This window comes from Heloderma suspectum, chromosome 1 (genome assembly GCF_057233095.1).
Source record: "Heloderma suspectum isolate Gila_16-S chromosome 1, 16-S_ref, whole genome shotgun sequence".
NCBI lineage: Eukaryota > Metazoa > Chordata > Lepidosauria > Squamata > Helodermatidae > Heloderma > Heloderma suspectum.
The window spans coordinates 142657501-142679414 of record NC_139458.1 but is presented as its reverse complement, the minus strand read 5'-3'; the positions used below and the strand labels follow the sequence as shown (position 1 = coordinate 142679414).

Below are 21914 nucleotides of genomic sequence, written 5' to 3'. Positions count from 1 at the left end.
ACATTTCTCATAGCTGGATAACTTCCTGCAACAATTGATCTAATCTGTCTGCAGTTCCCATGCCCGGCAAAACTTTCCCTCACCCCAGAGCAGAAACAGCTACAACCTATGAGCTTAATCTACCACACAAGTGGGCAACCTACAGTCCATGGGCTGTATTGCTAGCCTTGTCTGCTCCCCATGCAGCCCATGAAGCCCGGGGGAGCCCCACCCACTTTTCTCACAGCTGTTAGCAGCACCTGGACAACAATCACAATCAAGGTTGGTGGGGGAAGTTGGGGGGAGGTTTTAATCTCTCCTTCAGTTATCCCATCTCCTGATCTCAGCGGGCAGGAAAAAGAGGTTTAAACTCCCCAGTCCCTGCACTCTGAGATGGGTACATGGGGGGGTGGGGGAAAGAGAGTGTACACACGTGGCCCCTCGCCCAGCACAGCATGCTGCTCTCAGGGCCAAAAAGGTTGCCCACCCCAATCTAGAAATTTATTTATACATCTTCTGACCACCCATCCTAACTTCCATTAGCTCACTTGATTTATTAAAATCAGGCAGTGTTACCAAAGGGTGAGAAACTGAGACAAGAATCTACGGAGGTTGGTGCTCCTTTTCCAGTTCTCCTGAAGTACCCCAGCAAGCTCTGGTGTGGCTCTCCAGGGCTTAGAGCAGCCTTCCCCAACTTGGTCCTCTCCAGTTGTGTGGGACTACAGCTGCCAGCATCCCTTTGCCAGCATAGCTGGCTGGGAGATTCTGGAAGTTGTAGTCCACCACATCTGGAGGGAACCAAGGTTAGGGAAGGCTGGACTAAAGACTTGACCAGTATTCAGCCTGACTGAATCTTGTTTGCAAATCTTGGATAGGCTGGGACCAAAGGTCTGGCAGTCAAGAGATGGGCAAAATGGAAGCTTGCTTAAGGTAGTTTGGGAAGCAGCAAGGTTTGTCTTGACTCAAAAGTGCCAAAAGCACTCAACATGGCCTTTACTACCACCTAATAACAGCAAGTTATATCACAACAGCCATGACTACATACTTGCAGTTAAAATCTTTATTATGAGTTAAGACTCATGACATCCTCTCAGGATGAACATTTACCCACCACTGGATCTCTCTCACACACACTTTTGAAAGACCCAAGCCACCACCAGAGGACTTGGTACAGCTCTAAAATGGTCATTGTCATTTCAACATGAGCAGAAGAGAGAGAAGGGATCCTTCCGATGAAGCTTGCTATGTTAAGCAGGTTAAGACAGCAGCTACAGAAACTTCACATCCTGAAACAAGGAAGGAACTTGACTGGCTTGCCCTCTAGCCAATCTAGGAACTTGATTGGCTTGCCCTCTAGCCAAGAACAATTCTCATCCATTCCCGATACACCTGGGCAGAATGTTACAGTCTTCCGCACAATGCAGAAGCCTCCTTAAGAGGGAGCTGCGCCACAAGCCAGAACATGGCCCTTTGTTCCTCACCATATCAAGTTCTAGTGCACTGCTTCAATTAGAGGAACCACCCCAGCAAGCTAAAACTAACCAATAAAACGTCTGTTTGCTACAACAGTCTGCTTTGAAGGATTCAAAACCACTAGGATGACAAAGAATATAGAGTATTGCACCACAGGAACACAGGAAGCTGCCTTATAGAGTCAGATCATGGGTCCATCTAGCTCAGTCCTGTCTACAGCCTGGCAGCGGTTCTCCAGCAGTCTTTCCCAGCCCGATCTGGAGATGCTAGGGACTGAACCTGGGACCTTTTGCATGCAGGACAGGTGCTCTGCCACTGAGCTGGAAGGACCTATTTGTCCAGACACTTACTGCATATTCCCCAGGTCTCATGCGATCCTCTGATTTTTATGGAGAGATCCATGAAACTTTATGCAAGAGTAGTAACCACCTAAGGTACCAGAGCCCAAATTCTTATTTGGGGGCAGTGGAGAAAGAAACATCAGTGGCTGTTAATACAAGGAAACAGAGATAGCAGTGGAGACCACATAGGAGTGTTGAGCACCTGTTTGCTAGCAATTACTTTAGTTATGAGGAAGGGTGGGTGGTGGTGGGGAGAGTATAAGGCAGTCCAGGGAGACTGTCAGCTGGGGGAATTCCTTTAGACACCCGAAGAGCCCTCTCCACTTTCACACTTGTACAGAGTGAGCTGTTTTAGGTCATTCGATACAATCCAAGGAGTCAGGCTGGTTCACAGGAGATCGTTGCTATGGGATTTCAGAGAGACACATTAGGCACCAATGTCCTATGGAGCCCAAGGAAGGGGACACTACACTCAGTTTTCAGCAGGGGGGAGTAAACTGAAACCCAGTCACAGCACTAGGACACATAGGCTGGTTCCCAACAGAGGATTCAGAATTTGAGCCTTCCTTGTTTATGCACTAGGTAAACAGGAGAGAAAAGTTCTAATAAGTTTGAAACCACAGTTGGCTGTTAGCAGCAGGAAGCAACTCTCCACCACCATTGTTCTAGTCCAGAACAGATATTGGCTTTTTGCTCCCTTGCTTATTCACAGCCTCGCCAGAATCTCAGCAGCTGTCAGACTTAACTTCCAGAGTGCACATAAAGCAAAATCAAACAAGTCTTCTAAAGGATCGGACTATATTTTGCGGGATTTTTGGAGAGAAGACTCTCTCGCAGTTGAAGTTAGTACAACAATCCCTTCACTCCCATTTGCCACGCTCTGGAGAGAAAGGTGGGAGCTGCCCACTAATAAAGCTACTGGCCACAAACATTTATAGCATGCATCTTAAGCTAGCCATCTCCAGTTCTGCCTCCTCCATTTCAATGATAGCCAAGCTGCCTAAGACAGAGAGAGAAAAGGAAAAAGGAAAGAAGCACTCTTTGGAGAGAAACTGTGATGATTTGCAGGAGGTGGAAATAACAAAAGCCATGGGGAAAAGGAGCTATAATTCTTGCTATAAAGCAGGGGTGCAGAACATCATTCAGCCTGAGGGCCCAATTCCATATTTGATAAGCAATTAGAGGCCACATTCCAGTGGTGGGCAGGGCTGAAGGCAAAAAGGGTGGGGCCAAAATACAAAATGCCAGCATATTTTAGCTTAAAACTTTTACTGACAGCATGATACAAGGAGAACTGCTTCCACTACTACTAAGCTCTGGGGAAACAGGCACATCCAGTGTGCCTGTTCTCCAGATTATCAGAGAGCCTCATTTTCTTTATGTCTGCCTAACTTTTCTTCTCCTAAACATCACTCAGGGAGTACAGGGTTGCAAATGACCACTGCAGTAACAGTTAGATTCTCTGTTACTTTGGCACTATGTGGTCAAGGGATCTTCTCCACTGTGACTTGGACTACTTTTTAAGAAGGAAAGTGTGTCCTGCATCTTTGTCCTAGAGGAACCAACCATATCTGGGGGACATCTCCAGCACAATGCAGTTTAGCAGGATGTTCATCAGCCCCATATACTTCCAAAAGGAATGAAGTCAGAAAGAATGCTGTAACTTCAGGCAGATTCTGGGGCCAGAAAGGGTTGTGTTATGGGGAAGCGCACTTCAGCGTCCACACAGTAAAGTACCTAGTACTTTGATGCATAAATCCTGCCCCTGCCGATGGAGAAGCAATCTATTTGAGAGCTACAGTGTAGGAGCCATGCCTCCTCCGTTTCCTTGTCCATTTTTATCTAGCCACAACCCAAGTGCTCCTCAGCTCAGAGAAAAGTACTCATGGTGGGTTCAGAACATCAGTACTGCTACCTGGAAACAACAGAAGGCGAACTTACTCACCTCACTGAAAAATATACCATGCTAGTCACAACTTCTGGCAAGTGGGGGGAAACAAAAGGACTCCTTTTCTTCAGTTAACAAAAAGATCTCTTGAAGCTAAAGTTGCCAGGTACATCCTCAAGACTCAGACATCTCTGATAAGAATCTAGCAGCTTCCTACAAGTAGTGTCTGTGCACAGATGGGAAATACCCTTAAGTGTCAAGGTTTCAGGTGTCAAGTACATCATCATACCAGTCTATCACTGCCTAAGCATCAGGACAGCAAACAGCCCATGCTGGCTGAAAGCGCAAGTTTACAGGCTGAAAGGGCAAGTTTACCAACATATTCCAGGCGTGTGTACACAACTGGAAAGTGTCCAGTACCAGATTCAAAATGGGAACAAGGGAAGTGTGACAGATTATGACAAATACTGAAGGGCAGAACTTTCCAGCAACAAATGGAAGAAGGAGGCATTGCCTACCTGATCAGAGAAATAGCAGTGAGGCTGCAGTACTTAAAAACAATGAACATATTACCTAAGCAACGTCAGGTGCTAAATTTTAATGAAGTCTTCTCTATGGGAGAAATAAATTGGAGGGTGTTCTGGGATTTGCATGTGTGCTAGAGGCTTAATTAGAGGAGGACAAGAAAAATGTGCCCAAAAGCATGCTTGTTCATGAACGATGTTTAGTGATACATCTAAACCGGGTCAACATACCTAACTAGAACCTAAAGGAGATGCTTCTCCTACCCGAAGAAGCCATCACCAGTGCTTCCCTTATGCTACACTTGCACACTGGAAGACCTGCTTCTCAACAAAGTAACAAATAAGTAAAAAAAATCCCTTCAAGGACTAATGCCCATCAGGAAGACTGTACCAAAAACTAAGAAATATGAACATGTGCATGGGGAATAACAATATCAAGTTAAAGACAGCCACCCTACCCCTGACTGTCCAAGCTATTTCTCTTAAGGTCATGCACCAGGGACTTTATATACTTGCCTGCTTTACTAATGTTAGATAAGACATTTTAAAGGTTGCTTCCCACAGTGTTTGGCTAACAGGGAGCTGGTTTTAATAGTAAATTCATGGGACTTTAAGCTGACTGCAAACATGCAAGATCTTGCCCCATGGTAGCAGGGCATTTCACAATTGGATAGTGAGGTTGGCAGTGTCCGGCCTAACCTAACATGTTGGCACTTAATAGTGAGAGGCACTTATGGCACAGGTGGTGAGGAACATGGCATGGCTAATAAACTACAAGGAACTCACACTAAAATAGGTTTTCCAAGCTTCTGTGTTTAGAAACTTCCTTTGCCATAAAAAAAATTATAAACAGAGTATTTGTCCCTTTGACCACGTAAAGCATCTCTTCTTTGTCCCAACTCCCTTCCAAAAATAGTTCTGTGGTGGATGTGCCGGACGAGAGGTCCTCTCCATTCTTCCAATACTGGCTCTCCTGGCTTCCAATGAGGTAGGTCACATATGCCCCTTCCTGACATTGCAAAGGAGGGGAAGTTGGCCACTCGCTCAGTCCCTCATCACTTTACCAGGCTTGAGTTGCTGAGGGCCAGAGGGAGTGTGGATTTCTTGTGAGTTCCAGCTGTATATTTAATCTGAGGTAAACTTTGAGTGCAAGGGTTTGGCTCAGGGCTTCGGACCAGCTCCTCTCCATCTCGCTGGACAAGGACTTTGCTGTTGGAAAGAAAACAGGACTTGAGAAAGAGATGCATCTCTATTCCATGTGCACTCTATTCTGCAAAGCAAGTGTTTCCAAAGCATTCCAGTTTCATCCATCTGACAGAATCGACAATCTTCCTATTACTGCTATGCCACCTCTGTACCTGATGGGAAGCATGGATTTGTGACTTATGCCTCCCCACTCTCTAGGCCTAATTATGTTCAGATACACATTGAAGTAATAAGGAAAATGGAGACAATGGCCTGGTTCAGACTCAATGCTAAACTATAGTTTTGTGTTACGTGAACAAACCTGCAGCCCAGGGCAAGGGGGTACACCTGCATAAGATTGCTCTTTAAGGGATGGGATGAAAAACCATAGCCAAACTCACCAGTCAGAAATGCTTTCAAGAGAGACAGTATCTAATTATCTCATATCATCTCACCTGGCTCTACCTGACTCTATCTTGCTCAAGCCATTCACTTGGAGATCACTCTTCAAATAGAGGTGGGGTCTTGGCAGTGACCACTGGAATGGAGAGAGCACAAAGTAAGAACTTGTGAGGTGGTAACTTAGAAGCTGCTGAGAGATGTCTACCTTTCCCCACTCTCCCAGTAGGCCCTGAAATACCCAAAGTTACTGGAGCAAGGGAAAGGAGCTTTGGACTTGCATTTACACTATTTATTTATTATATTTATTTATTAAGTACATTTGGAGATCACTGGGGCTGATGACATCAAATCTATTTCTCCTTAACATCTTTATCCAAGGAAGGTATGAATCCTCTTAATGACTGCCTGAAGTCAGTAATGGGCTGGAAGAGGGAGAGCAAGCTGAAGTTCAATCCAGGCAAGATGGAGGTGCTCATCGTGAAGGGTCCTAATTCAGGTATTGAGGTTATGTCAACCAGTTCTGGATGGGGTTGTGCTCCCCGTGAAGGAGCAAGTTTGTAGCTTGGGGGTGCTTCTTGACCCAACCCTGTTCCTGGCATCCCAGGTGGAGGCAACAGTGAGAAGTGCCTGTTATCAACTTTGGCTGATATGCCAGCTATGCCCATTCCTAGAACATGTGGGCCTGGTAATGGTGGTGCATGCGCTGGTAACCTCTAGGCTTGATTTCTGTAATGCGCTGTACTTGGGGCTGCCTTCATATTTCATTCAGAAACTTCAACTGGTACAAAATATGACAGCCAGGTTGGTCTCTGGGACATCCTGTGGAGACCATATTACACTGGTTTTAAAAACTTTATACTGGCTATCAATTTGTTTCTGAGCAGAATATAAAGTGCTGGTTCTTACCTTTAAGGCATTACATGGTCTAGGTCCAAGGTACCTTAGGGAGCACCGTCTCCCCTACGTCCCGGTCCGCCACCTAAGGTCCTCTGAGGGCCATCTCCTGCAGCTGCCTAATCTGAGACTGGCGGCCACACACAAGAGGACCTTTTCCTTTGCCGCCCCTCAGTTGTGGAATAGCCTGCTGGTTGAAATGCGCCTGCTGACCTCATTGAAGGTTTTTAAGCAGGCATTAAAGACTCTATTATTCCAGCAGGCTTTCCCTTTTTAGAACTCTTATTTCTTTTGCTGACTTTTTATACTATGTTTAAGCAGTGTTGTTTTAAGCTGTGTTTTATTGTTGGATTTTTAAAAAATTGTTGTTAGTTCAAAGTTGCTTTTAGTTATATGTTGTTTGTATATGTTGTCCATATGTTTTTATGTAAATGGTTTTTAAACTTTGTATATTGTATTTTAATGTTTTAACTTTTGTAAACCGCCGAAAGAGTTTTAGCTATGGGACAGTACAGAAATACAATAAATAATAATTTATTTAGTACATTTCTAATCTGCCCAATCCCCTTCATGGATCACTGCCTTGTTGTGGCGAAGGGGCTTGCGTAACTCAGTGAAGCCATAAGCTATGCCGTGCAGGGCCACCCAAGACGGACAGGTCATGGTGGAGAGTTCTGACAAAACGTGGTCCACTGGAGAAGGAAATGGCAACCCACTCCAGTATTCTTCCAAGAAAACCCCATGGAACGTATCACAAGGCTAAAAGATATGATGCCGGAAGATGAGCTCCTCAGGTCAGAAGGTGTCCAATATACTACTGGGGAAGAGCAGAGGGAATTTCCAAGTAGCGCCAGAAAGAGTGAAGCGGCTGGGCCAAAGCCGAAAGGACACTCAGCTGTGGATGTGTCTGGTGGTGAAAAGAAAGTCCGATGCTGTAAAGAACAATATTGTTTAGGAACCTGGAATGTAAGTTCAATGAATCAAGGTAAGCTGGAGGTTGTCAAACATGAGATGACAAGATTGAACATCGACATCTTGGGAATCAGCGACCTAAAATGGACAGGCATGGGCGAATTTAATTCAGGTGACCATTATATCTACTACTGTGGGCAAGAATCCCTTAGAAGAAATGGAGTAGCACTCACAGTCAACAAAAGGGTGGGAAAAGCAGTACTGGGGTACAGTCACAAAAATGACAGAATGATCTCAGTACGAATCCAAGGCAAACCATTCAACATCACAGTAATTCAAGTCTATGCCCCAACCACTGATGCCGAAGAAGCTGAGGTTGATCGGTTCTATGAAGACCTACAACACCTTCTAGAACTAACACCAAAAAAAGAGGTCCTCTCCATCATAGGGGATTGGAATGCTAAAGTAGGAAGTCAAGAAATCACCGGGATAACAGGCAAGCATGGCCTTGGTGTATAAAATGAAGCAGGACAAAGGCTAATAGAGTTTTGCCAAGAGAACACGCTGATCATAGCAAACACTCTTTTCCAACAGCACAAGAGGCGACTCTACACATGGACATCACCAGATGGTCAATATCGAAATCAGATGGATTATGTCCTTTGCAGCCAAAGATGGAGAAGCTCTATACAGTCAGTAAAAACAAGACCTGGAGCTGACTGTGGCTCAGATCATGAGCTGCTTCTTGCAAAATTTCGGCTTAAATTGAAGAACGTAGGGAAAACCATTAAACCATTCAGGTATGACCTAAATCATATCCCTTATGAATATACAGTGGAGGTGAGGAATAGATTTAAGGGATTAGACATGATAGACAGAGCGCCTGAGGAACTATGGACGGAGGTCCGTAACATTGTTCAGGAGGCAGCAACGAAATCCATCCCAAAGAAAAAGAAATGCAAGAAAGCAAAGAGGCTGTCTGATGAGGCTTTACAAGTAGCTGAAAAAAGAAGGGAAGCGAAAAGCAAGGGAGAAAGGGGAAGATATACCCAACTGAATGCAGAGTTCCAGAGAATAGCAAGGAGAGGCAAGAAGGCCTTCTTCAATGAACAATGCAAAGAAATCGAGGAAAATAATAGAATGGGAAAGACTAGAGATCTTTTCAAGAAAATCAGAGATCTCAAGGGAACGTTTTGTGCAAAGATGGGCATGATAAAGGACAAAGAAGGCAGGGACCTAACAGAAGCAGATGAGATTAAGAAGAGGTGGAAAGAATACACAGAAGAACTATACAGGAAAGATCTGAATGTCCCTGATAGCCATTATAGTGCGGTCACGGAACTTGAGCCAGGCATCCTCGAGAGTGAAGTCAAGTGGGCCTTAGGAAGCATTACTAACAACAAAGTTTGCGGAGATGACAGTATTCCAGCTGAGCTATTTAAAATCCTAAAAGATGATGCTGTTGAAGTGCTGCACTCAATATGCCAACAAATTTGGAACACTCAACAGTGGCCACAAGACTAGAAAAAGTCAGTTTACATTCCAATTCCAAAGAAGGGCAATGCCAAAGAGTGTTCAAACTACCGTACAATTGCGCTCATTTCACATGCCAGCAAGGTGATGCTCAAAATCCTACAAGCTAGGCTTCAGCAGCATGTGAACCGAGAACTACCGGAAGTACAAACGGGGTTTCGAAGAGGCAGAGGAACTAGAGATCAAATCGCCAACATTCGCTGCATCATGGAGAAAGCAAGAGAATTCCAGAAAAACGTCTATTTCTGCTTCACTGACTACGCTAAAGCCTTTGATTGTGTGGATCACAACAAACTGTGGCAAATTTTTAAAGAGATGGGAGTAACAGACCACCTTACCTGTCTCCTGAGAAACCTGTATGAGGGTCAAGAAGCAACAGTAAGAACCAGACATGGAACAACCGATTGGTTCAAAATTGGGAAAGGAGTACGACAAGGCTGTATTTTGTCGCCCTGCTTATTTAATTTATATGCAGAGTACATCATGAGAAACGCTGGGTTGGAGGAACCACAGGTCGGAATTAAGATTGCCGGGAGAATTATCAACAACCTCAGGTACGCAGACGATACCACCCTAATGGCAGAAAGCGAAGAGGATCTCAAGAGCCTCTTGTTGAGGGTGAAAGTGGAGAGTGCAAAAGCTGGTCTGAAACTCAACATTAAAAAAATGATGATCATGGCATCTGGCCCCATCACTTCCTGGCATATAGAAGGGGAAGAAATGGAAGCAGGGACAGATTTGATTTTCTTGGGCTCCAAGATCACCGCAGACGGTGACTGTAGCCATGAAATTAAAAGATGCTTGCTCCTTGGGAGGAAAGCTATGGCACACCTAGACAGCATAGTAAGAAGCAGAGACATCACCTTGCCAACAAAGGTTCATATAATCAAAGCTATGGTTTTCCCAGTAGCAACATATGGCTGTGAGAGCTGGACTATAAGGAAGGCTGAGCGCCGAAGAATCGATGTTTTCGAACTGTGGTGCTGGAGAAGACTCTTACGAGTCCCCTGGACTGCAAGGAGGTCAAATCAGTCAATCCTAAAGGAAATCAACCCTGACTGCTCATTGGAAGGACAGATACTGAAGTTGAAGCTCAAATATTTCGGCCACCTAATGTGAAGAGAAAACTCCCTGGAAAAGACCCTGATGCTGGGAAAGATTGAAGGCAAAAGGAGAAGGGGACGGCAGAGGATGAGATGGCTAGATAGCATCACCGACGCAATGAATATGGACTTGAGCACACTCCGGGAGAGAGCGCAGGACAGGAAGGCCTGGCGTGCTATGGTCCATGGGGTCACGAAGGGTCAGACACAACTTAACGACTGAACAACAACAAAAATCTGCCCAATAACTAATGTTCTCTGGCCGGATTACAACCAGTTAAAAATACCTAAAATGCCATTTTAAAACACAGTTAGAAAAATAAATACAAGTACTTAGAATAAAATACAATACAATACAGAAAAATACAATACAATACAATAAACAGCACAAGAATCAATAAAACAGCCACAATAACCTAGAACTAGGTCTCTGAAACTAAATAACTACACCACAGATACACATGCTGGGATAGGAAAGCAGGGAAGCTACAGTTCTGATGGGCACCCTCATGAAAGGGTAAAGCAAAGCTAATATACAGGGAGAGGCCCACCCTTACCATCACTGTGGAATCTGTCACTACTCCATTGTGATAGCCTTTGTGACACCAGCTTCTGAGCAGGTCCACCCCTGCAAAAAGGAAAGCCACATAATCACGTGAAAGAATGAGGTTAGATAAGCAATTGCACCAACCGTAACAACACATGCGGTATTCAGGCACACTAAATATTGTGTTGCCAGCAGGAAGAACTGAGGCAGCAGGTATGTGCAATTCAGGCCTTGCTACTAAACACCCAAACACTTCTTCCCTAAAGCACCAGGCGTGACTACAAGGTTCTATAGTTCATTGCAAAGTCTGAGGAGGGGCAAAGATGACAGCGATGACCCAGCAAGTGGCACTGCCCACATGACACTCTGGCAGTCTGTAATGGTAAGAGATGATAATGCTTGGTGGAGGAGCACAGAGAGTTCTAGGTCAGAAAGCTACATATCTAGTCCACCTATGAAGGGATGGTCCAAATCCTTAGCAGCTACCCATCCTATGAAAGAGCTCCCTGGAAGGAGGTAGTAAGCAATGATTTACCTTTCGCCTTATTCAAGAAGTATTTCAGCTCCCACTGGGCGGTAAGGATGTTAAAGTATCGTGGCTGCTCAAAGAAGCGCAAGTAGCGCATGGATATGCGTGAGGGGAAGACTCGCTCGAACTGCCCGCGCCGAGCAAACTCATCCTCCGTCTCCACCAGGACACGCACATCATCTGGGGTCAGGATATCCAAGACGGTGGAGTAGAATTCCTGCAGCCAAGAGTGACAGGGAAATACCTCAGTTTTCCAGAAGACAACTGTACACACCTTCTCTACCACCACTGCAACATTTGCCATTCTGGGATGCTCACCTCAGTCACACACACACTCAAGAGCAGTGGAAAAAAGGAGGAAGGCATTAAAATGGAAATTTATTTACTTAGCGCCATATAAGATTTAAAAAAGATCTGCAGGGCCTGCAGGAGAAGCTGCCACCACCGGGGAAGAAGCGTGCCTGCTGCTGCTGGGCCTGCTGCAGCTGCTGCCGCCACCAACACCAGGCCTTCCCTGCGGACCTCTGCCAGGCAGACCGCCAGTCCCTGCAGGACCAGGCCCCCAGGTACCAAGCCAGCTGTGCTGCTTCCACCTGCCCCTTCCTGGAGGGGCTACATAAGCTGGCTGGCTAAGGTGGCCTGGGAGAGCCGGGGCCTGCAGGAGAAGCTGCCACCACAGGGGAAGAGGAGTGCCTGCTGCTGCTGGGCCTGCTGTGGCTGCTGTGCCGCCACCACCACCACTATCACTACAGTGGACTCCTGTCTGGCAGGATTTTTAAAGGGGATTTTTAATTGTGTTTTTTTTTAATTTCTGGGAGATTTTGTTGTGTTTTTAGGGGAGGGTAGCCTGCCTGATAGGCGGAAGCGAGGGGGCATGTGTCCACCTGATGGAGGCAGTGGAGGGAGTGCTGGGGGCCAGAACATACCGAGGCTGGGCGGCAGGCGCTGGCGGAGCACTAGGGGTAGGCCATGCCAGGTAAGGGGAACAAGGGAGAGATGTGTAATATCGGTCCCCTGTTCCGGGCCTGTCCAGAGCCAAAGGATGACTGGGGAAGGCGTGACCCCATCTTCTGGCCTTCGTTTGCTGCTCTGCAATGCCAGGTCTGTTACCCAGAAAACCTCCCTCATCCATGACATGATCCTGGATGAGGGTGCAACCTGGCATGTATTACGGAGACCTGGCTGGCCAAGGCTGCTGCTCCAACCCTTGCAGCCATGTGTCCAGCCGGATTTTCGTATGCACAGCAGCCGAGGGCTGGGGATCGGGGAGGGGGAGTGGCTGTTATCCACCAACAGTCCTTGGTCTTCACCAGACCCCCTCTCTGGAAGACCAAGGTTGCCGAGTGCATGTACTGGAGGTTGGGCCCGAAGGGCAGTCTGGGGATTCTGCTCGTGTACCGTCCACCCCGCTGCACAACTGACTCCCTGGCCGAGGTGCTTGAGGTGGTCTCTGATGTGCGTGTACAGTCCCCTAACTTATTGGTGTTGGGGGACTTCAACGTACATTCTGAGGCCATCCTCACAGGAGCACCTCGGGATTTCATGGAGACCATGGCTTCCTGGGAGCTGCACCATACTCTAACTGGGCCCACCCATGTAGCCGGTCATGCACTAGCCCTTGTATTTGATTCTGGAGAAGCGGGGAGTGATCTGGAAGTCGGGGGTATATCCACCACCCCCTTGTCATGGTCAGATCACTATCTGGTGATGTTGGACTTCTCGGTTCCACAACCCCTCCGCAGGGGTGGAGGACCCATTAAAATGGTCCGCCCCAGGCGTCTTATGGATCCGAATGGATTCCTGAACGCGCTTGGGGATTCTCTGGAGCACGCCAATGGCCACTCGGTCGAGATCCTGGTGGGTGGCTGAAATGCCGCAATCACTGGGGCATTAGATCGGGTGGCTCCAAAACGCCCTCTCCCCCTGAACAGGGCTCGGACTGCACCATGGTTCAATCCACAGTTACGAGCTCTGAAACAGGAGGTGAGACGGCTAGAGTGCCGGTGGCAGAAGTCTCGCTCCAAAGGCAATCAGACATGGGCTAGAGCTGTATCTTCAGCCTATCACGTGGTGGTGAAGGCGGCAAAAAAGGAATATTATGCTACCTCTATCGTGTCCGCAGAGTGCTGTCCCAGGAGGCTGTTCCAAGTGGTCTGGAGCCTGGTCAGTCCAGTGGTTCCGGAACCACTGGAGCATTCTAAGGCCTCCTGTGAGGCCTTGGCAAGGCACTTTGCAGATAAAATTGATCGGATTAGGAGCGTTATTCCGTGCGCTGTGGATACAGTTAGTGAGCAAGAGGTAGCCTGTGGCAAACCAGTTTTGTGGGATCGGTTCCAGCTTCTTCCTTCTGATGAAGTGGACAAGGTGCTTTCATCTGTAAGGCCGACCACCTGATTACTTGATCCTTGCCCATCTTGGCTCATTATGGGCTGCACAGAGAGACTGGGTGAGAGGATCAGGGCGGTGGTGAATGCCTCCCTTGAGGAGGGAGTGATGCCATCAGCCCTCAAGGAGGCAGTGATAAGACCGCTCTTAAAAAAGCCCTCCTTGGATCCCCAAATTCTGAACAACTTTTGCCCAGTCTCGAATCTGCCATTTTTGGGCAAGATCATTGAGCGGGTGGTGGTGATGCAGTTGAAGGCACACTTGGAAGAAGCTGATTATCTAGACCCATTTCAGTCGGGCTTCAGGCCTGGGCATGGGACAGAAACGGCCTTGGTCGCTTTTGTGGATGATATGAGGAGGGCTCTGGATAGGGGTGAATGCTCCTTCCTTGTTCTCAACCTCTCAGCAGCTTTTGATACCGTTGACCACAGTATCCTCCTGGACCGCCTGGAGGGGTTGGGCATTGGGGACACCATATTGCGGTGGTTCCGGTCCTTCCTCTCCGGCAGGTACCAGAGGGTAGCACTGAGAGAGGAGGTTTCGGACCTGTGGCCGCTCATTTGTGGGGTGCCACAGGGTTCCATCCTCTCCCCGATGCTATTTAACATCTATGTGAAGCTGCTGGGGGCTATCATCAGGAGGTTTAGAGTGCGGTGTCATCAATATGCGGATGACACGCAGCTCTACCTCTCGTTCAAATCTTCACCAACGCTGGCCGTAGAATCCCTGTCCAAATGTCTGGAGACGGTGAGTGGCTGGATAGGGAGGAATAAGCTGAAGCTGAACCCTGACAAGACCGAGGTACTTCTGGTGGGAGACAAGAGGAGGCTGGGGGATGTTGACCTGGTGTTGAATGGGGTACGGCTACCCTTGAAAGACCAGGTCCTCAGCCTGGGGGTCATTTTGGACTCCCAGCTGTCCATGGAGGCTCAGGTGTCAGCTGTGAGCCAGACAGCACTGTATCAACTCCATCTAGTATGGCGGCTGCACCCCTTCCTTCCCGACCATCTGCTCCCATCAGTAGTACATGCCCTGGTCTCCTCTCGTTTAGACTACTGTAATGCGCTCTATGTGGGGTTACCCTTGAAGACGGTTCAGAAGCTGCAGCTGGTACAGAACGCAGCGGCTCGCCCGATTAAAGGCAGCCGCCAGCGAGATCACATCACTCCGGTGCTGAAGGAGTTGCACTGGTTACCAGTTGTTTTCCAGGCCAAATTCAAGGTGTTGGTTTTGACCTTTAAAACCTTATATGGTTCTGGCCCAGCCTATCTTAAGGAGCGCCACCAGCAACACCAGACAGGCCGCTTAACGAGATCAGCCTCAGATGGCCTTCTCTCTGTCCCATCAGCCAGGACAGCTAGACTGGTGGGGACGAGGGAGAGGGCCTTTTCTGTGGTGGCCCCCACTCTGTGGAACTCTCTCCCTAGGGAACTCTGCCATGCCCCCTCTTTAATGAGCTTCTGCCGTGCATTAAAAACGTAGTTGTTCAGGCAGGCATTTGGGGTGGGTTAGGGTATTTTAAAAAAATGTTTTTACTGTAGAATGTTATTGTTTTAAACTGTTTTATTATATACTTTGTACATCGCCCAGAGTGGCTGGGTGACCAGCCAGATGGGTGATCAATAAATTTAATAATTAAATAAATAAATAAATAAATAAATAAAGATTAGAACATGATAGATGCTGGTAACATGGACAATTAAGAGCAGACTATTTGGGTACTGTGAAAAAAACCAAGCCATGCTGACGTAGTATTCTGCTATATGTTGAGCAAATCACAAGATATAGAATATCTGCTGATCCACTGAGAGTTTTGTTAAATTATCTTAAAGGCTGTATAGAGGATTGTGATACAGAAATGGTTATTAATTTATTTACCACTGCCAAAATCTCAACAGCTGCTCATTGAAAGAAATAATTTGGGTCATTGCCACAATGATGACACTGACTTATTATATCCATGTGAGAGAAAATCACGTACTGGAAAATAAGTTTGTTGAAAAATGGGTTATTTGTTGCATTTTGAATTGATCAATTTCAAGGTAATGTTTATCTCTACTCTTTTTTCATTAATATGAAATTATATGTTTGGGTTCATTTCAGATGAAATTTTTTGTTTGATTTTGTATATTTCCGATGTTATAATAAATGTCTGTTTAAATAAAAAATGTAAAAATAGAAATTTGTTGGGAGTGGGGGAGGATATACCTCCCAAATGCCCCTAGAGCAAACCACACTGGTCCCACTGGTTGCTGGTCCCACTTGTATGTTACAAATAGCAAATTCAGATGCTGAGTTATGACAGCTGCATGTAACCAAGATGGGGCTACGGGGACATGATTAGCATGCTCAGGGGAACCCCAAGGTTTGCAGAAGTAAAACACTCCAAAAACAGCCCAAAGAAGGACTGAGCATACTAAATGGCCATGAAATCCTGGCTGACTACTGAGGAGTGAAGAGTGGTATGGAGTATCCTGGAAATGGGCATGGCTGGTACACTGAACTGGGGAACTCTACTGTGCAATATTTTATTGCGGGTCCCACTTGTAAAAGGTATTTACCAGATTTTCACAACTGGGGAAGGAAAATAAGCCATCGTAGCTTATTTCCCCACCCCATGCATGCTGGTCGTGTGCTGTTCCATTACCATAATCACCCTTGCCAGGCACAGTTTGTCACGTTGTCCAAACCCAGCAAGGGTGCACAGCCGGTGGGTTTACAAACCACCTCAAAACCTATGGCTTGTAATCCAGCCCCACCACGCACCCTCGCCAGGTTCAGACAACATGATAAACCATGCCTGGTGAGGGTAATTACAGTAATGACACAGCGCATACCCAGCACACACAGGGCTGGAAAATAAGCTACGATGGCTTATATTCCTTCCCCGATTGTGCAAACCTGGCCGTCACCTTACCTGTTGGGAATCCCTTTCTGGTAAAAAGTGCTTGGTTGGGCTCCAAGTACTTCCCAAGCCAAGGGATCATGACCATGTGAAGAACAGCAGAGGAACTGTGGCTCTCACACACACTAGCAAGATAGAGGTATGGGAGAGGGCATTTAGGGAAGGCGTGCTCCCCACTACCTACCTGATCAGGCAATTTCTGGGTCAAGTAATAAGCTTTCTTTGTTTTCTCAGCAGTGAACAACTCCATAGATGGCCTGCTCTTCTCCTTCATGGCACTATTCAAACTGGGCACAATGATAATTAAAGTTAATACACAAGTCAAACCAGTACCCTCCATTCAGCCAATGCAGCAGGCTATACTTGGGGTCAGTCAAAAACCCAAAAGCCTCAAAGTGACACTTAATACGCAGTTTTGGTACAGCATGCTCTAACATTATTATAACAAGATGCAACTCAGTGCCCAGATGAAATGCTCCCTTAGGCAAGATGTGGCCCACAGGGCATAGCCTGCCCATCTCTGCTCCAAGTGAACTTGCTATGTTGGGTGAAATAAGATCTTATCACTGAAGAAGGTGATGTGGTGAAACACACTGGGCATGCTATATAGATAAAAAGACACGTACATGCACAAACATGTACATACTGCAAGCTTCTGTTAGAGGCTGTTGGCTTTGAGGCTGTTTTATTGATGGTGCTTATCCCTTTCTCCCTTTTCTATATTCAACATTAGAATGTACATTAGAATGGTGCCTGCCGCTTTAAAAGAGGCAGTAATTAGACCACTCCTGAAAAAGCCTAACCTGGACCCAGAGGATGTTAACAATTATAGGCCAGTGGCCAACATCCCCTTCCTGGGCAAGGTGCTTGAGCGGGTGGTTGTAGGACAGCTCCAGGCACTGTTGAATGAAACGGATTATCTAGATCCATTTCAATCGGGCTTCAGGCCTGGTTTTGGAATGGAAACTGCCTTGGTCGCCCTGTGGGATGACCTCTGCCGGGAGAGGGACAGGGGGAGTGCGACCCTGTTGATTCTCCTGGACCTCTCAGCGGCTTTCGATACCATCAACCATGGTATCTTTCTGGATACGTTGTCTGGGTTGGAAGTAGGAGGCACTGCACTACAGTGGTTCCGCTCCTACTTGGATGGCCGATTCCAGAAGGTGGTGCTGGGGGATTACTGCTCTGTGCCATGGCAATTGTGCCATGGGGTTCCACAGGGCTCTATTTTATCCCCCATGCTGTTTAACATCTACATGAAACAGCTGGGGGAGGTTATCCGGAGGTGTGGGCTGAGGTGCCATCAATATGCAGATGACATCCAGCTCTACCTCTCTTTTACATCAAAACCAGGTGAGGCAGTGACTGTACTGAATCAGTGCCTGGGCACGGTAATGGACTAGATGAGGGCTAATAAACTGAAACTCAATCCAGACAAGACGGAGGTACTGTTAGTGGGTGGTTTGTCTGCCCGGCTAGGTGATATTCAAGCTGTTCTGGAGGGGGTTGCACTCCCCCTAAAGGATCAGGTTCGTAGTTTGGGGGTGCTCTTGGATCCAGAACTGTCACTTGAGGCACAGGTGAACTCAGTGGCACAGAGCACTTTTTATCAGCTTAGGCTGGTATACCAACTACGCCCTTATCTGGACAGAGATAGCCTTGCTACAGTTATCCATGCTCTGGTAACTTCTCGTCTGGATTACTGCAATGCGTTATACGTGGGGCTGCCTTTGAAAATGGTCCGGAAACTTCAGCTGGTCCAAAATAGGGCAGCAAGATTGTTAACAGGGACTGGCCTGCGAGCTCATATTACGCCAGTACTTTTCCAGCTGCACTGGCTGCCAGTCCATTTCCGGGCCCGATTCAAAGTGCTGGTGTTAACATTCAAAGCCCTTAACGGCTTGGGGCCAGGTTACCTGAAGGATCGCCTCCTCCCATATGTGCCTGCCCGGACCTTAAGATCATCATCAGCGGCCCTTCTCCGTGAGCCCCTGCCAAAGGAAGTGAGGCGGGTGGCTACTAGGAGGAGGGCTTTTTCTGCTGTGGCACCCCGGCTCTGGAATGAGCTCCCTAGTGAGGTTCGCCTGGCGCCTACATCGTATTCCTTTCGGCGCCAGGTGAAGACCTTTTTATTTTCCCAGGCATTTTAGCATTTTAGCTTTCTAAATTTGATCTTTGCTGTTTTAAATCTGTATTTTAAACTCTTGCACTGCTGCTAGGTTTTATTGTGGTTGCATTGTTATATTGTTGTTTTAATGTTCTGTATATTTTAAATTGTTTTATTGTGTGTTGTTTGGATTTAATTTTTGTGAACCGCCCAGAGAGCTTCGGCTATTGGGAGGTATAGAAATGAAATAAATAAATTAAATAAATAAATAATGTACACTAAAGCCACAGCTACTGACTTCCTAAACTAGGGGTGAAAAATGTTTTTGGCCCCAAGGGTGAGTCAGCTGGGGGCTGCGCACACACGCGCACACACACTTCCTTTCCCTGTCTACTGAGAACTAGGATTTGCTGGGGGGGGCGCGGTGAAGAGGTGAAATACTCTCCCATCTCCCAGTGACTGCTGTTTCTCCAGCGCTACTAGCAGTGGGAAAATAGTGATCTCGGAAGCATCCCCCTGCCCACCAAAAAAGTGGGGAACTAGTTGGGATCCTGCTGGCTTTGGCGGTCACAGATTGTTCATCCCTGTTCTAAATCAAGACCCACCAGATATCCTCAACAAGCAAACACAGCTCGGAGTGGTCAGCTATTTCAGACATAGACTCAAGTGAGAACAACAGATATGTAAGGCACTTCTCTCCTTAATTCCTAAGTGATACACAGAGATACAAAAAGCCCAAGACCAATCACAGCTGTTTAGAATCTGTACCCAAAAACTATAACTCAAACTGTTGATTTGCACAACGTAATGTGCTGCTCAGTGTTGTTGTATTGTTATATTGTTGTATTGTTATATAACAATAATTGTTATCTTGTGGTTTTAATGTTCTATATATTTTAAATTGTTTTATTGTGTGTTGTTTGGTTTTAATTTTTGTGAACCTTTGGCTATTGGGCGGTATAAAAATGGAATGAATGAATGAATGAATAAATGAATAAATGTGAATCCTACAATGATCAACAGGCCTTACGTATAAGCAAATGGGCAAAGGTTTGCACCCTGAGCAACTTAAATTCTGATTTTACATAACAATTATGCCAAGTTGCTCATTTTGCACAAATAGGCCTAATTTTCACATTAAATAACCCACGATGGGCTGTCATGTCATGCGAACCAGACCATGCTCTTCAAACTCATTATTATGGCTTTGTAATAAAAATGTGGCATTTTCCCCATATTATCACAAATGGGATTCTCAAAAACTAAGTTACCAACTCAAAGCAGTCCTAGCTAGAGACAAGGATGCCATATACCCATTGTCTCCAGTATCTGCATCATCATCACCATCACTTGTACAAGAGAATCCAAGGCTGCTGATTCTGAGGAGTAGCCTATAAGAACTCCTTGTTCTATGTCACTTGCACAGCAAAACAAATGGAAACCATGAACAGGCAGTTCTGTATATACTCTACACTAAACACACATTTAAATTCTTCAGCCTGCACAAGTGTGTGCATATATCTGTTGTACTTTATGTAAATTATTCTACTTCTGCAGAACAAGAGGGGGAAAATCTATGACAGCTATGAAGTCCAGTCTCCTGGCAATCTTGCTCAGATAATCACTGTTCCCCAGCTTCCAAGATTTCACAATGCATTGCCCAGATTTTTCAAGCCCATCTTTGCATTCACAGAGATAGAAACTTGCTTAAAAGAAAAGCAAGCAAGCAGAGATCCTTGGGATGATGACGTCTGTGCCAAATTCAGTTTCTGCTCTGACATAGTATGACTGCAGAATATGCATAGTTTTAGAGTCGAAGCCATGTGTATTACCGCCACAGCAACTTTACATCACAGAAGCAATGTCTTTCTAACTCAGGTCTCCCCTCCCTACCACAGACCAACAACAAGAGATCCCCAGGCAAACTTCTCTGAGTTTGCAATTTATGACCTCTGACCTGGTTGTGGAGCTGCTGGCACTTCCGGAGGGTGAAGCCACATCTTCTGCACTTGGCAACAGAAAGCCAGCTAAGTTAAGGGCATCCCGGACCATTTGGCCCTTGATGCTCACATCCAGAGGAGAGTTTGAGTGAAGGCTGCAGGGAGAACAGGAATATTATTGGAAATCTTGATTGGACAGGCCCACCGTCAATGGCTTTGCTTTGGCCTTTGATAGCTGTTAGCTTGATTTTCAACGCTCCTGAACAGACAGGAGGATTTATGACTTCATGGCAAGACAATGGGTAGTATCCAATGTTAGTCCTTACTGGACCCATTGAAATTATTAGGACTAATGTAGGACAAGTACTGGATACGACCCAATATCAGGAGGACTCCGCTGCTCTCAAATTTCACAGCTACACCGTAACTACAACCCTGGCACTTCTCTATTAATAATCTCAACTCCTTGCTGTCCTCTATAATGCTTCTTGAACCTCTAGTTTCCCTTGCCTCCCTCATATTAAGGGTATAATCCTATGGGGATAGTGGGCCACCTCCGAACTTGGAGGCGACTGACTATCAAATACAGGGCAGGAGCAACAAGGAAGTGATCCTCTCCTCCGCACTCTGGCCACCCTGAATCTGAGGGTAGACAGTTGATTTCAGCTGTATAGCCAGGGCTCCTTGGAGCGGGGGGAGAGGCTGGATGGTGCATAGAAAGCATTGTAATGGCGCTTCGTGGTCCCCTCCCCACCCCCAGGAATGCCCCCTTTTCAGCCACTCTGCACTGGTCTTCCAAGCATGGAGCTGGGGATGAACCGCACATCCTACAAGGCAGCAGGGGAGGGGGCAGGGAGTCAGATTTCTGTGAACCGTTTCCAGACACCGAAAAATCCTATGGCCGTCTAGACACTATCTAGCAGCCATAGGATTGCTAAGAGGTGGAAGCCATGAGCATGTGAAAAAGCCTTTGGCGAAACAGACAGCATCTTCAAAAAACCAGGCCTAGCATACATGGGTGGACAGCATACATGGGCAGTATCAGCACTGCAGTGAAATACACCCAGAACCCAGGCTGGATGGTGTATCAAGCACAGCCTACCTGGGGGAGATATTGACTTCCAGGATCCATGGCTTAAGGTTCTCATCCAGCATGACATCAAACCCAAACAGCTCGTGGCAACAGTAAGGGCGCCGCACATACATCTTCACAAGGTTAGTTATGTAGGGCTCTGACCTGGAAAGTGAAAGAGGTGTTTGCTTGCTC

General features: G+C 46.6%; 1 protein-coding gene across 2 annotated transcripts in view; it reads right to left on the bottom strand.

The window, feature by feature from the left end:
* Positions 1 to 1026: 1026 nt before the first annotated feature.
* Positions 1027 to 21914, bottom strand: part of TTLL4 (tubulin tyrosine ligase like 4) — a 44280-nt gene continuing 23392 nt past the window's right edge. For both annotated transcript variants that reach the window (XM_084805400.1, XM_084805390.1), the window contains exons 13-19: positions 21750 to 21884; positions 20665 to 20802; positions 16785 to 16887; positions 11317 to 11527; positions 10792 to 10862; positions 5846 to 5928; positions 1027 to 5414 (exon numbers count right to left, since the gene is read on the bottom strand). In XM_084805400.1, the coding sequence (XP_084661526.1) occupies positions 5261 to 5414; positions 5846 to 5928; positions 10792 to 10862; positions 11317 to 11527; positions 16785 to 16887; positions 20665 to 20802; positions 21750 to 21884 (895 nt within the window). In that variant the 3' untranslated portion in view covers positions 1027 to 5260. The remainder of the gene's footprint in view (positions 5415 to 5845; positions 5929 to 10791; positions 10863 to 11316; positions 11528 to 16784; positions 16888 to 20664; positions 20803 to 21749; positions 21885 to 21914) is intronic.